This window comes from Camelus ferus, chromosome 15, assembly GCF_009834535.1.
Source record: "Camelus ferus isolate YT-003-E chromosome 15, BCGSAC_Cfer_1.0, whole genome shotgun sequence".
Lineage (NCBI taxonomy): Eukaryota > Metazoa > Chordata > Mammalia > Artiodactyla > Camelidae > Camelus > Camelus ferus.
In genome coordinates, this window is record NC_045710.1 from 45,540,846 (window position 1) to 45,556,866 (window position 16,021).

Genomic DNA, 16,021 nt, shown 5'->3' on the forward strand with positions numbered 1-16,021 from the left:
GGGTTTTAAGCTCGATCCATGTGCATGACTGGCAGTGCATTTGTTGGGCCAGATCTAAGGAGCCAGAGAGCGTTCAGCTCCTTTTTGCCTACAAAAGAGCAGCCAGACAACCAGCAAGAGGCCTTGGATGTAACACAAGGTGATACTTACTTAGTCAGCCATTCTTCTTTTTTTCTTATAATTTTTTTAAACTAAGAAGTTATCAATTTCACAAAGAAAAGAGGAATTAAATTATCAAAGGGTCCTTTTTGGAGGCCCAAACTATTTCCATTAGTTCTGCTAATGCAATTTGGAGTTTTCAAAAACACAAAATAATTGCTTTTATAATCCTAAAAAGAATTATTTTTAGAGAAATACAGTATCTACTAGAAATTCATATATATTAGTTTAATGAAAAAAGAAAATGGTTACTGACTTAGAATATAAAACTTTATATCCCAGACTGCTTCCAGATACTTAAAGGAAAGATTCATTTAGCAACATTAACTTGATCTTACACTCTTCTGTTTAGAATTCTTTATTTTTCAGCACTTGGGCAAAACAAATGCTACAATTAAAAATAATAGTTGCTGTATATGGGAACAGAGATATATTTTAAAAACTTGAGTATGATATACTCAGTTTCATGAAATGAATACTAATGAAATCTGAATTCTTAAAATGCATGTCTGTTTTTTCTGAACTAGGTCTTTTATACTTTCTGCTCACATATAAAAAAACCAGATCTCAAACTTAAATTCACATTCTATTTAATATTTTCCCTATGTATTTAAAACAAACCCAAAATTCAGTAGTTATTACAAAAATAAATGTAATCCCCAGGGTTGATCAAAGATTTAATCTGACCAGATGGGGCAAACTTGAGAAAGATTTTGACTTTCCACTCTGTTTTGCAACAAGAAAGGCTGATTTTTTCTTTCTTTCTTTCTTTGTTAGAGAAACAGAGATCAGGCCATCCCCAGAGAAATGAGCAGGTGTGGCCATTTATAAGCATGTCTGCTTATATTACAAACCAGCATAAGAAAAGTTTGAAATGGGTTGAAAAGATCTGCTAAACAGTTTTAATGCTTCCCTCTAAATCCTGTTTATTCAGTCAAGAACTGATCAAGCTGGCAGAAAAATATCTAGTCTACCCAAACATTTAAATATCTTGTAATTTTATTTTTTATTTTTATTCTGTCTTCCATAGCAAGTGAATAGGTGCACTTTGGTAATCCTTGCCTCTGGACAAGCACAGATTTTTTTTTTTTTTTTGTCCTTTCTGAATGCCTAATAACAGAGCCTTGCTTCCTGTCTAATGATGAAAGGGTGGCAGTCAAGTTCTTTCTCTTAGTTTACTATAAAATTGAGGAATTTCATGGACCATTTTGAGAACAGAATCCTGTGAAATACTAGCAGTACTAAGTAAAGCCCTTTAAAAAAAAAATTTAGTTAAGTTAAAATATATTTAGCCTAATTAATGAAAGTCCACTTACTAAAACCATATGAAACACTGGAAAACGCAAGTAATACTGTGTTTTTAAGGGAGGTAAAGGATATAGAATCATGGGTTGGTTTGTTCTGTTATAAGCACAAATTTACAAACAGTAAGGATGCAGACTACAGTTATTTGAAATAATATATTTTTGAAATTTTGTTAAAGCTTATTTCATGAGAATGTGTGTAGACATGTTTCTTACATAGAAAGACCTCTCGATCTATATTTTTTCAACTGACTGAATAAAAATATCTAATGTTCTGAAAGACACCCTTGGGTGGGTAATGATCTCAGCAGCTACACTGACAGTTTCTCATGTTCTAATTCACCTACACAAATCCATGGCATCATTTTTTGGCTAAAGTAATGTCAGTCGGTGACATTTGCGGCAAGTATAAAAAGGACCCCCCATGGCAGCCATTTTTATTTGATTCTTAAGATCCAAAGGCTGCTGAAAGAACAATTGAATGAAGTTGAGGATTGGAGAAACCTGATTTTCTTGTTCTCTGTGAAATGAAACTCTAGTCTTTTTCTTTCCCTTCCCCTTAAAAGCAAAAGTCTGCTAGGGGGTTGTAACTGTGTCAAAGCCGCTGGGATGCCACTGCTGATCACTTTAATTACTACGACTAAGGAGGATAAAATTAAAAGTAGCACCATTGAAGCAGTGGAAGAAAGCTTGCCTAGATGTCGGTGAACTGTGAAATATAAAAATTGCATACCAATACATTTTTATGGGAAGGAAACAAGGAATTACATTACTTATTCTTGAAGAGTTTGTCCTTAAATTGTCAAGTTTTACTAGTGCATCCATCTATGGCAGATTGTAGACCATTTTAAATCGATAAGGAAAATAGTAACTTGAAGTCATGCTGTGAAAAGGCTAAATATTTTTTCAGTTTATGTCCAAATTGGTTAGTTCTGATCCATCTTCTATATTTGAATATTTTAAATCTGTTGTGTTGAAATACAAGTTTTTTGCACCATAAGAGAACTTTTGCCTTATCCTAAAGATGTTAACAAAGAGAACAGAGTAAAGCTTAAATGTACCATATACAGCACTTTTCTGAAGGCTTATAATTTAAGGTCAGGAACCTGAGTTTTAACTGAATGTAAATAAGTTAGTTTCTCTTCACCTCTCTGTATTCAGTAGCACAAAGGGGAATTTAACCTGATTTGTATAACCCAAGTGTATAAAAAACTGTTGGTTTGGTTTTTTTAATCACAGTTACAGTAGGACCTGAGACAGATTTTCTGAACACCAGTTATGTAATAGGTAGGACCAGCACTTTGAAATCAGGCACTGATTTTAATTCTTACTATGCCATTTACAAGATGTATGACCTTGGGTGCTATATTTAAGTAAGATTCAATTTCTATCAAATCACAGTGATATTGTTACCTCAGAGAGTTGTAAATGTTAAATGAGACAGCACATGTGAAAATATTGCACAAGCACACAACTAGTACTTACTCAAAAATACAGCTTCCATCAAACCCTCTAAAGAGTACTTTCATCTTACAAAAGCTGGAATATCCCATATAACTCGTTCTAAAGCTCTAAATACTGTATAGAAAAAGATAAATGTCATCAGACCCATTCTTGGAAATCAGAAGCCTAACTACTTCAGTTTATTTATAGACACGGCAGGTAAATGAAAGATATATAGGTTTCCTGTGAATTAATTTTTCAGGTGTATTTCTTAATGACAGCAGTCTCTGATTTTCTTACCTTTCTTACCTTTCCTCCCGTTGAAAAGATTCCTTTTATTTTTCTCAGCAGATATAGTAAACAAATGACTTATTTACAGCTGTGAGTCACTGTCTTTTGAATGCAGAATGGTCGCAACAGATAACACATTTCTGTACTTGAGTAGGTTTACTGCAAACATTGTCAGAAATATTCAAATATACTAACGTATAAAAATAGTGAAATAATCATTACTCTTACTGTCTGGTTATTTTATGATTTTGAGATAAACAGTATGTTGAGTAAAAGATACATAGATTTTTTTTGCAATGTGTTCTTTAAATATTACTGTAAAGTCTGACTTTTAATGGAGCTTATATATAAAAATTAAATGAATTATACTTACAATGAATCTGGAAATGTATAATACTATCATTTAAAATTGGTTGTCTAATCAGTTGCTGTAATTACAAGCTATTCATTCTGTCCTTAACAATTAACTTCTATTTTCTGAGTTGGTTCTTTGTCTTTAGGGAACTTAATGGGTGAGAAAACAAACAACACAGATACGCCATCCCACTAGAGAGCTCTAGGCCCAGGCAAAATTGTCTCTGTGGTGTTAGGACATTAGTAGAAAAGTAAATCAAGGCAATCTGATAGAGAACTAGAATTCTGTCAATCAGGCTCAAGATTTTGTGCTGTGTCCATAAACTTTGTTTACTGTAGGGTTTTATGAGTTGTAACCTGCCCTTGCAGTCTGTTAATGAGGCTAAATCTTGCTACTTGAGAATTGAATTACAGCACACCTCTGGGCTAATGGTTATAAACAGAAAGTCCCATTAAGGCTGCATTCTGATTTGTTCATTTGCATTTTTTTCTATTGTATAGAGAACAATGATGAGTAAATAGGTACAAACAAACAATTTACATGGAAATTGATAAAGTGTCCCTAATTAGTATTTAAAGTTGGTTTTATTAATGATTGCCTGCTTTAAATTGCACTCTTGATAAGCTCTCAAACATTTGCAGATGAGAATATTTCTGGGGGAGAAGGGTGAGGCAGTAGCTGGTAAGAAGAAATTAGGTTCCCATTTCATATTCAGGAAGGTAGAATGACTTATTTTAACACAGTTAAGATGACCCAAGACCACTTCATCTTAGTCTGAGAATCACCAAATTCCAGCTCTGCAAGAAGTTGTTATTCACGTAGTGAAATTCACTTAAACCTAGTTGCCTGGGGCATATTAAATAATGGTTTTTATTAGTGCTCTTAACTTTTCTTAAGTTTGAAAGATGAAAGTTTAGTAAAAGCTCAATTTTCCTCAGTTGGTCATGTAATTTGATACTTTTGGGGATCAAATTGGAGGTTAAGAGCAAGGGCCCTATAGTCAAACAGACTTGGGCTGGACACTTGGCTCTGACATCAGTTCTAGCTGTGTGACTTTGGAGCTCTAAACCTAAATATTCCCACTGGTGAAAATCGGGTAGTGAAAATTAAATGAAATCATGCACATAGAGCACTTAAGCACATAAAAGCTCAGAGATACCTGCAACCATCAGCAAAATCACCATTGTCAAGCCTGCATTTCCTTTTATTCAGAAGTACTGATAATGACTGAGGATTTTTGTATATTCTTACATCTTCAGTCTCACTCTGCCCAGTATGTACTACTCCTCTAACTACAAATAAGCTTGTGTCTCTAAATATTAAGAAAATTCCCCTCGAATGTTAGATCTCTCTTCTTTCGCCCCTACCGCAATCACCATCCACCCCAGAAGCCTACCATCTCATCTTTCCTTCCTTCCCCCAAGATTCTTGTATTACAAGAGTAGTACATGTGTATTATAGAAAGAAAATGAAGACAAATTAAAGTGAGAAAACAAAAATACCACATTTCCACACCCAGATGTCTCCACCATGACAACTTTGTGAATTACCTTCCAAGTCATTTTCTTATGTATGTATTTATTTTGCCAAAATGACAAAATGAGATTATTACTATATTAACTTTTTTTCAGTCAAGTTACATTTCCCCTCATTTAATATTGTGATTATATTTGGATTTCTCTAATTGATTCAACAGTGTCCTTTACAGCTGGTTTATCCAAATTAGCATCTAACCCAAGACTATACGTTGCATCTGGTTAAGTCCCTTTCGTTGTTGGGAAAGATAATTGATTAGTTGGTTTTGGTTGTGTGTTTGTTTTTATAACTCTCTTGTTAAAATGACCAGGGCAATTGTCCTGAATATCCTATTTTCTAGATTTGTTTAGTTGCTTCCTTGCTGTGTCATTTATCATATTTCTCTCTTCCCTGTGTTTATGATAAACTGGAGATTATATCTAAAGGCTTAGTAGATTCACTTTTTGGACATTTGGGATAGAATATTATAGGTGGTGTTTACTTCATGTGCTTCACATCAAAAAACATATAATATATGGTTGACTCAACATTAGTGATGCTAAGACTGACCATTCGACTAGTGGTCCCTAATCCCTGATCAAGTTTTGATCTCTCCATTTACAGTTAGGTTTTCCTTTTCCAACTAGGAAATTATCTATGTGGTATTACTTTAAGCTTTAATTATCTATGTGGTGTTCTATTGCTGTCAAACAAACAAACAATCCCAAACTTAATGGTGTAAAAATTGTTTTTATTCTCACTGATTCTGTGGGTCAGGACTTCACATAGGACACAGTGAGGATGCTTTGTTCCACATTGTCTGGGGCCTCAGCTGGGGAGACTTGAACAGCTGGGAGGGGACCCAAAATGGATGAAGGCTGAGGTCATCTGAAGACTTTATTCACATGTCTGACACATGGGCCAGGAAGACTCAAGGCTGATTTTGGCTGGCAGTGTGGACTGGAGCATATCCATGGAGCCTGGGATTCTCACAGCATGACAGCTGGGTTCCCAGAAAGTACAAAATGCAAGTATTTCAAGAGAACTGGGCTAAACAGGTGTAGCCTTTACTGACCTAGCCTTGTAAATCACCAGCAACACTTCTACATCCTATTGATTATATACAAGTCACTACAGCTGGCCCACATTCAAGGGGAGGAATTAAACTCCACCTCCTGATGAAAGAGTGGCCAGGTAACATTACAGAAAGCATGTGGAATATGAAATACTGTTGTGGCCATCTTTGGGAAACAGAGTCTGCCACAGCATAAAATGAATATCTAGTTCCTCACTAGACACGTGCCTAAGTGCTTTAATAACATTTGACGACCCTTACTAGAATCAGTCATTCTTTAATGAATGGCACAGTTGTATCTTTATAATTTTAGCTTTTTAAAATTATTATTATAGCTGGTATTGTTTTGTAGAGTAGAACTTTCCCTCATTGACTGGGGCTATTTATTTACCCTAAAATTCACTTCCCGCTGGAAAGACAAAGATAAATTCTTGATTTTTTTCTTCTACTTACTAATTTGCAGGAGTTGTTTTAAAGGCTACCTCAAATGAGTTTATACATCCGTCTAAGGACTTTTTGAATATCATGATGAATTGATGAATCTTCATTGATTTAGTGTGATTTCATTGATTCAGTTCATTGTAGTCATTGTTTTGATACTGAAGTTTTTTCAGTTTGTCCACTGGAAGCTTCTATCTTGTCTCTGGATTCATTTGATACCCCTGTTAACCTACCCCCATTAATTTTGGTGTCTCTCAGAACTGGCCATCTCAAAATTTGTGAAATAATTGCCTAGGCATGAACTCCATCAGTCTGATGTCTACCCCTGTCCCCAGTGGTACTGCCTACCAAGTTTGATTGCTCCTTTTATTGTTCAGTCTAACTAATCTCTAACATCTACTGCAGTTGCTATTCCCTTTGTCATGAAAGCTTCTACTTTGATTCTCAGGATACATCAGTATTCTAGTTCTCCTCCTCTTCTTTCTCTGTCTCTTTTCCTTCTTTTTATCTAAATATAGATGTTTTCCAGGTTTAAGATAGTAGCCCTTGTTTTTCTCTACAGCATCTCTTCAGGTGCTTTCAGATATTCCTGTAACTTCAGTCATTAGCTCTGTAGTCATAGTTTGACTTCACTTCTCAGCATCAATCTCATTTCCCAGCTACTTAAATCTCTACTCAGATGTTCAGCCAGCCTCTCAACCTTGTCTTATCTAAAACCTCCTCTCCTTTTCTTCTTAGACTTCCTCTTTGTTTTTCTATTTCCATTTTTAGTGCTGCAGTTCTGCTGGTTGCCCAGATTTAAAACTTCTGACTCAGCTTTTTCTTCCCTCTACGTCTACTCAGTTACCAAGAATTGGTACAGATACCAGTTCTCCTGTGAATGTATTTCTTACACTTGTTTCTTTCCATTCCCATTGCCACCATCCCAGTTCTGAATCTCATCACAGCTTCTTTGGACTATTTATAAAAGCCACCTAGGTGGTTTCTTTCCAGTTCCTCTATGCCAGCCTGTCACATACACTGTTATCAGATTAATCTTTCTCAAAGACACCTCTGGTTGGGGGAAAAAAAAAAAGTTGCACGAAAACAACCTTTCGCTGACCCTCACTGTCTTTGAAATAAAAACAAAGTACTTCACCCTGTCAGACAGGGCTTCTCTATCTACCTAACTTTATTTTTCTTACCTTGTCTTTCTGTCATTATTTTTGTCTTGAGATAAGGAAAAACTAGATTATATATTTTTCACACAATATACTTTCTTGCCTGTGTATTGTTCCTACCTCTTAGGCTCTCCCACACTGACCCACCTAACTACCAATTCCCACCTGTACCCATTGCAAATCCTGCTCATTCTGCAGGCTCAACTCAAGAACCATGATGCAGTGATGCCTTCTGTTTGTCTCTCAGACAAAAATGTTCTTTCTTTCGTCTGAACTCTTGATGCATTTTGATCAGACCTCCTTATTGTGAGTGTTTTCTCTTTTTCTCTGTATTATAAGCTTTGAGTGTATAAATGATAAGCTTTCATGCTTGAAATTTCTATAACAAGTACCAAATATCAAGGTGTATACTAAGGACCAGAGCTACAAAGATAAATCAGATATAGCTCCTGCCTTCAAGTAGCTCAATTCTACTGATAAAAAGGCATTTGCACAGAGTTATAACTTGACAAGTATTATTTTAAAAAGTAATCAAACACACGCACACACACACACAGTACTATAGTAACATAGAAGAAGAGAACTTCATTCCACTAGTGGGGAGGAGAGAATAGTCAGGGGAAGTTTAGTGGGTTTAGACTGAATCTTGAAGAATGAGTAGGAGTTAAGATGAGAGAAGAACATTACAGGAAGAGGAAATGATATATTCAAATCTATGGGTGCATGAAACTACATGATAAGCAATTCTGTATAAATAGATGTGAGGTTTTATGGAGAATGGGAAAGGTTAAGGGAAGATAACTGCACAGATATGTTGGGGCCAGATTATTTCAGGCTTTGCTTTGTCATAATAATGCCTTATGTACTTTCCAGTTTCACATTGATTATTTGTGATTCATAGTAACTTTTTTTAGGAGGCAAAATATTTTAGTTACTTAATTCTCTATCATTTTTAGTTATTTCAAATATCAGAAACCACATTAGATTTTACTTTTTCTTCTCAGTGTTCATCTGGGGAGAGAGAGAGTGGGAATGAGATGGGTACATCAGTTACCTAATTCTGATTTAAAAACTACCAACAACAATAACTGTGTGACTGATGTACTACCCCCTTCCTGCTCCAGCCCCCTGAAAAATACCATTTCCTATATTTGATCAACATGATGTAACAGCATTTTCTGCTATCAAAGTTATCTTTTAGCCAGTGTTCTATGCCTTTACTAGAAAATGGCAAGTTAAATTCTATTCTTAAAAAATAATATTAATTGAAATTCTGTTCTCAGTATTGGGACTTTTTTTAAGCCTATTTTACTGATAATAGTTTCTGCTATTTTCTCAGTAATTATATTGCCAAACATTCTTTAAAGGCTAGTTTGAATTTTTAACAGACATTTTAATACAATAATTTGTAAATGTTTTTTAAAAATCTGATTCTTGGATGTCTTTTAAAAATGGTGTGACATCCAACTGATATAGAGCATTCTATTTATAATGTGGGCCAAGCACCATACTGTAAACCAGTTACTATCATGATGATCAGATTGAAAATGAAATTGCATTTCTGTCAATTACTGAGTTGGCAACTGTTCAATATATCTTAGCAGCAAGATGAAGAGCGACGTCGGCAGCTGAGAGAGAGAGCTCGTCAGCTAATAGCAGAAGCTCGATCTGGAGTGAAGATGTCAGAACTTTCCAGCTACAGTGAAATGGCTGCAGAAAAGTTGAAAGAAAGGTCAAAGGCATCTGGAGGTGAGTTAAAGAATCTTGTATCATATTCTACAGACAACCCAGAAATCTACAATGGACCTTTTGGGACTTTTTATTCTTACTTCAAAATGTTGTGCATCAAATACATAAAGTTTCTAACTTATTGATGCATTGCAAAAAATCTTAAAGGAAGCATAGTAAATCAGAAGATGACTGTGTTGCCATTTTCCAAATCAACCTTTTGGCTTAAATTTTAACAACTCAATAAGTACTTTGATTACAATTAAGTATAATTGGTACTCAAGAAATACTAAGAATATGATTTAGGAGAAAACTCATATGGGCCTTAGTTTGTTATTCCCTGTGATGCCTCATTAATTGCATTAGAAGTGGATAAAATGCAATCAAGTCCTCAACATTGAGATCACAGGACTTGCTAGTGGAGAGCTTTGGCATGAAAGATTTTCACTTTGAACCAGATCTTTGGAAAGGAGCTTTAACAATGTTCCTGCATTATAGCCTGACCTGTAAGACTTTCAAATAAGCCCCATATGCATTTCTTCTTAGCCTCCTTATTCTAAGAGGGACTATTCAATATCTTTAGATTTTGAAATTCTAAGCTTAATGTTGGGACAAGGATTGTATATATATTTAAAGAGAATTTTAATTTTGCCTCTCAGTGCTTAATTTGGGCATCTTTAACTTGGAACTTTTACATTTTTATTTAAGAGTAGTATATTCAAGAGGCCTTTGGGCTTTTTTATTTCAAAGGTGTGTAACCTATTTATCTTCCAAAACATGCCAGGTACTTGTCCCGAGTTCATCATGCTAAGATCACTCTGGAGAGTAGGCAAGTGAGGACTCGAATAAGACTTTAGAGAATTGAAACAAAGGAAACTATTTCTAGGTCAATGATATGTTTCTTCAAAGTTAACTGAAACTTACTGCTATTATTTCTAATCGGTTTCTTGTATTAAAATCTTACTGTTGTAGAGCATTCCAGGCAGTGTCTATAGCATACAACCTTCTAACACATGAGTTTAAAAGCTGCTTTCCCAAGCAACTGTGTATCTGTCCATCTCGTCTTCTCAGAATGTTTGTATCTTATTTAAGTCTTTCATCTTACCTTTTCAACTCCTATCTTTCAGAATTTTTTTATTAGTTTCTTTACTCACTACTGAAGTTTTACAGTAATATCAGTAACTGCTCACAGCTACATTTATATAGTACTATGATAGTTTGCTTTCATTTATTATTAATAACAAGGTGTTTCTTTGATAATCATAAAAATTCCAGATACTCTAAGTAAATCTTAAATATCCTTGTCACCTTATATCTCATAATGATAGAAAAAGTCTCATATTCTTGACCCTCCAGATAGACTGTCCTAAAGCTACTAATACTGCTTTCCTATGTCATCATAAACCCACAGGAGAATAGTAATAATAAGATAGAGAAGCATCCACTGTCTCTTAATTTTTTTTTTCCCAAAAATGAGCAGATAAAACTGCTAAGTGAGTTGTGAACTCTGGGAAAGCTAAAAAGTAAAAAATTTTTGATTAATGGTATGTGATGAGTCAGCTCTGTAATTGTTCTTATCTCTATAATCCAACCCTAGTTGAGGCTAAGCCAGGACTAGACTAGGTAGAGAGACTTCATCAATGTTACAACCCCAAAATGAGTATCTTCCCAACTTGGTAACTAGGGAAAGTAAAGATCTGATTTTGGGATCATTCAACAGGCAATAGAGTAAGTAAAGTACAAGTGAGGACTGGATCTCTGAAGCTAGCAAAGAAGTACAGACTAGAACAGGAAAAACCAGGTGAAATGTAGATGGGACAAGTTTCGATTTATGAGAACCTGCTGAAGAAGCTAGACTCCAGTCCCTAAGGAGATCAAAGTGAGCAGGGCACAGCATAACTTGGATGTTGAGAGCAGCCACATATCAGATGATAGGCTCTTAATCAGAGCTAAGGTTGACTTCCAACAAATGGAGCAGGCCGATTCCGTGACCTCAGTAGTGGATACTGCCCTGTCTTGATAAAGGTGTATGACTCTAACTAGATCTGCTCTGGCCTCAAGGTCTAAGCTGAAGCTCTTGAGGCTGGGAGTAGGGGAAGAGACTTTTAGGACAAGGCAGAGGGTAAAATTTCTGCCTAGAATTCAACCATCCATACACACGCATTTATCTTTTAGCAGTGGCAGCCACTTTATACTAGGCCAGGATTTGGCAAACTTCATGGAAAGGGCCAGCGTAAATATTTTAGGCTTTGCAGGCCATGTAGTCTCTGTCTTAACTACTCACCTCTGTCCTTGTAGTCTGAAAGCAGCCTTGAACAATGTGTAAATTAATGGCATGCATGTTATTGACCCCAAAAGGTAGTCGGCTGGATTTTGCCCCCATGCTATAGTTTGCTGACCCTTGCTTGGCAAAGTGGAAATTCACTTGATTTCATGAGAGTCTAATTCCTAAGTGAAAATGACCCTATAAAGTTGATAAGTCAGGGGAAAGAATTAACAAATTAGTGTATACTCTTTCCATGTCTAGTAGGAGTTATCAGGTCTGAATAAGGAATGGCATGAAAGGAGAAAGAAAGAAGTAGGGACTAGCCTAAATTACGAACTGAGTTAGGAAGATTTCTGGAAGCAGTGATCCTAGTGACAAAGAAGACGGGGTAGTCAAAAGCTGAAATAATAAGGTGAAAGCACAGCCTAGGGCATGTTTTGAACATGATCCCAGACTCGTTGCCTGAACCTACTTGAAAAGCTTGCTTTTTTCCATTCTCAGCAACCAGCCTCAGTGAGAAAAGGAAACTTAGTAAGTTTGAGGTGTGGTGTTGTCAGCTTCATGGGTTTACATGCAAGGTATTTTAGGTCATGTAAAGCCATGTATTCAAGCAACCCACTTACATCCTTTTGCAACCAGAAATAGCCTAATTCTTGTGAAATAACAAGAATTAGTCCAAGGAGCTAGCTACATCCTAGCTTTTACTTGTCCTCCTCTTGACATAATTTTAGGACTTACAGGAGAATCAAGTGATATTGTGGTATACTACATGTGTTTTTTTCAATTTCTGCTTCATTTGTTATAGACCTATAACAGCCTCATTTTAAAATCCTCCTTTTATGTACAAACTTGTGGGTTCATTTATTATATTAATCTTACTTGGTGGGGTGTAGTTGTTTGGGGACAAAGTGTGATATTTTCATTTTTAGTTATATGGCATTATGGTCAGAGAATATGGCCTGAATTTCTGCTTTGAGAATTAATACATTTTTGTTTTGGCCAGATAAATATTGAATTTTTGTTAATGGTCCATGGGCACTTTCAAGGAAGGTGCCTATCTAGTTTTAAGATAATATTATATCATGTATTTATTATATATGACATGGTATAGTAGGTATATAGATTTTATATATTTATGCATGTATTTATATATATACACACATATATATGTATTTATTCTGCAGCTTATCACTTTGGTTTGAGTTAGGTTAGGGTTATTTAACTTTTAAACTGACATTTTTGCCTCTCTGATTTAGATGGAGTAGTGTACTTTGTTTTTTGCATTTCAAATAAATAAAGGAAAATTTTAAAATTTTGTCCGTCAGAATTTGTGCCTACGTTAATCCTTATTTCAGTTATGGCAAATAGATTAATCTAAATTTGTTGAACCAAAATAAAATGATATAGGTCTTCAGTAATTTTTATTTTCAGCTTCTATTGGTAATATGTTTGTATTGTTTTCTATCTTTTGTTTGATTTCTATATAATAACTTTTTAAGTTAAGTGTTTTGCAGGGGACCTTCAATGAATCATGATACAAATAAGAAATTTTATTCTGAATATGTTTTTAATGATAGCCTCGATTTCTCTTTTTTTAAGTGCAGATAGTCTTCTGTTTTTTTGTTTTTTTTTTTTTTTTTTGCTGTCACCAAATATCTTGGTTTTTCATTCAGTTTATTTAGAAATGATAAGTGTTATAAGACTGACCTTAATGCCGTGCTATTAATCATACCATTGGGATTCCCATTTTGCTTATAGTGCTGTGTGGTGTCAGCTGGGATGCATTGTCTCATTCCAGTGTATATCCAGTCTCTTTTTACCTTTTCCTGCATACATTATACATGCCATACTTGCATACTACCTTTTGTTGTCTGTTGGATCTCTAGTTTACTTTCTGCCATGCTCACCTAACGGGTTTCCAGTGGTTATCCTTAAAGATATAAATAATCTTATTTATATCATATATAATCTGTAGTATCCTAAACACACACACATGTAAACACACATGCATTTTGGTTCAGCTAGAATGCATTTAGAGTATTTCCACAGGTGTTAAGAAATGTGTAACATTAGCTGTTAAAAAGATTTCAAGTATTCTTGGTAAAACTGAAGTCAGTGAATGGAAAGAAAGTGGAAATCTATTCTTAAGAAGACCTGAACTGTATAGGAGATCAGTTTTAACTCTTGCCCTTCCAAGTAGTAATCCTTTTATCTAAGGTAAACAATACATAAATAAACATTGAGTTAACCCACTCAGCATTACTGGTGAGTGGTAGTATAGAGATTTCATTTAGTCGGGAAATTGAATGGCACCTGTTTAACATCACCTAGTAACCTGGCACTGTCTAAGTGCATAATGAATATCCCAGTGTGAGTCCCAAGGACCTGAAAATACTCACATCCAACCACATCTCCAGACTTAGCTTCTTTTCATAGCAGTGTCATCCGTCTAGTCACTCAGGCTGGAGAGTCAGTGTTGACGTCTGCCTCACTTTTCCTCTCCTCTGTTATCCCTCCCCCAGCTACCCAATATCTAGTTGGTTTTCAAGTCATACCCACTGCCAATTCTTTTATGATAGGGTGGGCTCTCCATACTGCTTACCTATGGATTATAACAGTCTCCAACCTGGATTTCCTGCCTCCAGCCTTTCTGTTCTAGAATCTGACATCTAAGTCAGCAACCTCGCATGAAGGATGATGTCACATGGCTATACTCCTATGTGCAGTCCCTGGACTACTTTTTCTTTCACGTGTGAAGGCATGTCAGGATGTAAGCAAGAGTGATATTTTAGAAATAATATTGGAGCTACTCTAATTTATAAATAAAATAAGCTTCAGTGCTTATATTACTAGTAATTATTTTATACATACTTTACAACTGATTACAATAAGACACTTTGATGGGAAACTGCTTATATAGACTGCTCTCAAACAGCACATTGCTGATCATGTTTGAGCACCAGTGTCTCACCATTCCTACCAAGTAAAATCTAAACATCCTATTCTCTCCTTCAGTGCTCCCTGCAGTTTTACTTTTCAAGACTTACCTCCAGTTATTTCCCTTTAAGTATGCTTGAGCCAAATAGGACTTTATGTTCTTCGAACATAACCTACCCTTTCCTGATTTCATGCCTGTAATGCCCTCTCCTCAGTTGTACTTTTTGAAACCCTGTACATTTCTGAAAACCCAATTTAAAGATTAGTGCTTCAAAAAATAATTCCTGGTGCTATTGGCAGGGAATAACCTTTTCATCTTTTGAATTTAATCTGTGCCTTGTTTTTTACTCCATAACATTTAAATGTCCTACATGGTATTTTAGTCATTTGAATGTATAACTTTTAAGGTGGAATAAATGTACAACTTGGTATCTCTTCAACATCTAGCACTGTTTTGTGAATTGCAGATCCAGTACACAGTAGAAGGTTCTTTAATAAATAAATGAATGAATGTTGAATTTTATGCTTTCACTTTAAATTAATTGTGGTCAGTAATAACCAGTGGAGGCTGGTTAGCAGCAAGTAAGTACCATACTCTAAAAACTATTGATAGTAAACTATCTGGCACAGAGTAATACAAGGAAATATTTGTTAATTCATTTCCCTTTACTACAAAATTTTTTGGAGAAAAATTTTTTGAGGCTAATGAAGATAAAGACGGTAACTTACGAAATTAGTCAAAGTAATTGTGCTAAGCACAGTTGATTAGAAAAGATCTCTCATCTGGTTGTACTTAAAATATAGTCATGTGTAATTAGCACTTTGGAAGCATGTAGCAATGTTTTTTCCCCTGGGGGCATTTCTCATTCTTTTTTTTTTTTTCTTTATTGCATTCTTCTAAATGGCTTACACAGTACATAGGAAGTCTTCAATAAATGTAAACTATTATTATTAATATTAATACTCATATAAATATTTACTTGAGAAGCCCAAAATTAAACACAAAACTATACAGGGAAAGAACAAATATTGAAGGGTTAAGCCAAAGTTATAGATTTGGAATTTCTCAATTGTAATAATCTTTGGAATACCTCATTATTAATAAAAATTACCCTATGAGAAAATAAACTGTAGAGTAGTAGGAATATTCTTCAATTCCCAGGGCTAAACAGATATTTCTCCAAAAGGTATATTGCCTGTCAATGGTAGAATTTAAAGCTAAACTTCTAATATGCAAATCAAATTATTGCTTTGCCTTTTTAAATGTATAATATTCAAAATTACATAACCAATTTTATCACTAGGATTCAGAAAGGAAAAAATATATAATTTTCAGTGTAAAAAAAT

General features: G+C 35.0%; 1 protein-coding gene across 4 annotated transcripts in view; it reads left to right on the forward strand.

The window, feature by feature from the left end:
- EHBP1 (EH domain binding protein 1) overlaps positions 1–16,021 on the forward strand; it is a 151,473-nt gene that overhangs the window by 83,985 nt on the left and 51,467 nt on the right. For 2 of the 4 annotated variants that reach the window (XM_032497640.1, XM_032497642.1), the window contains exon 9: positions 9,348–9,492. In XM_032497640.1, coding sequence (XP_032353531.1) covers positions 9,348–9,492 — 145 coding nt within the window. Of the gene's footprint in view, positions 1–9,344; positions 9,493–16,021 lie in introns of all 4 variants that reach the window. The other 2 variants (XM_032497639.1, XM_032497641.1) reach the window with 1 other exon arrangement.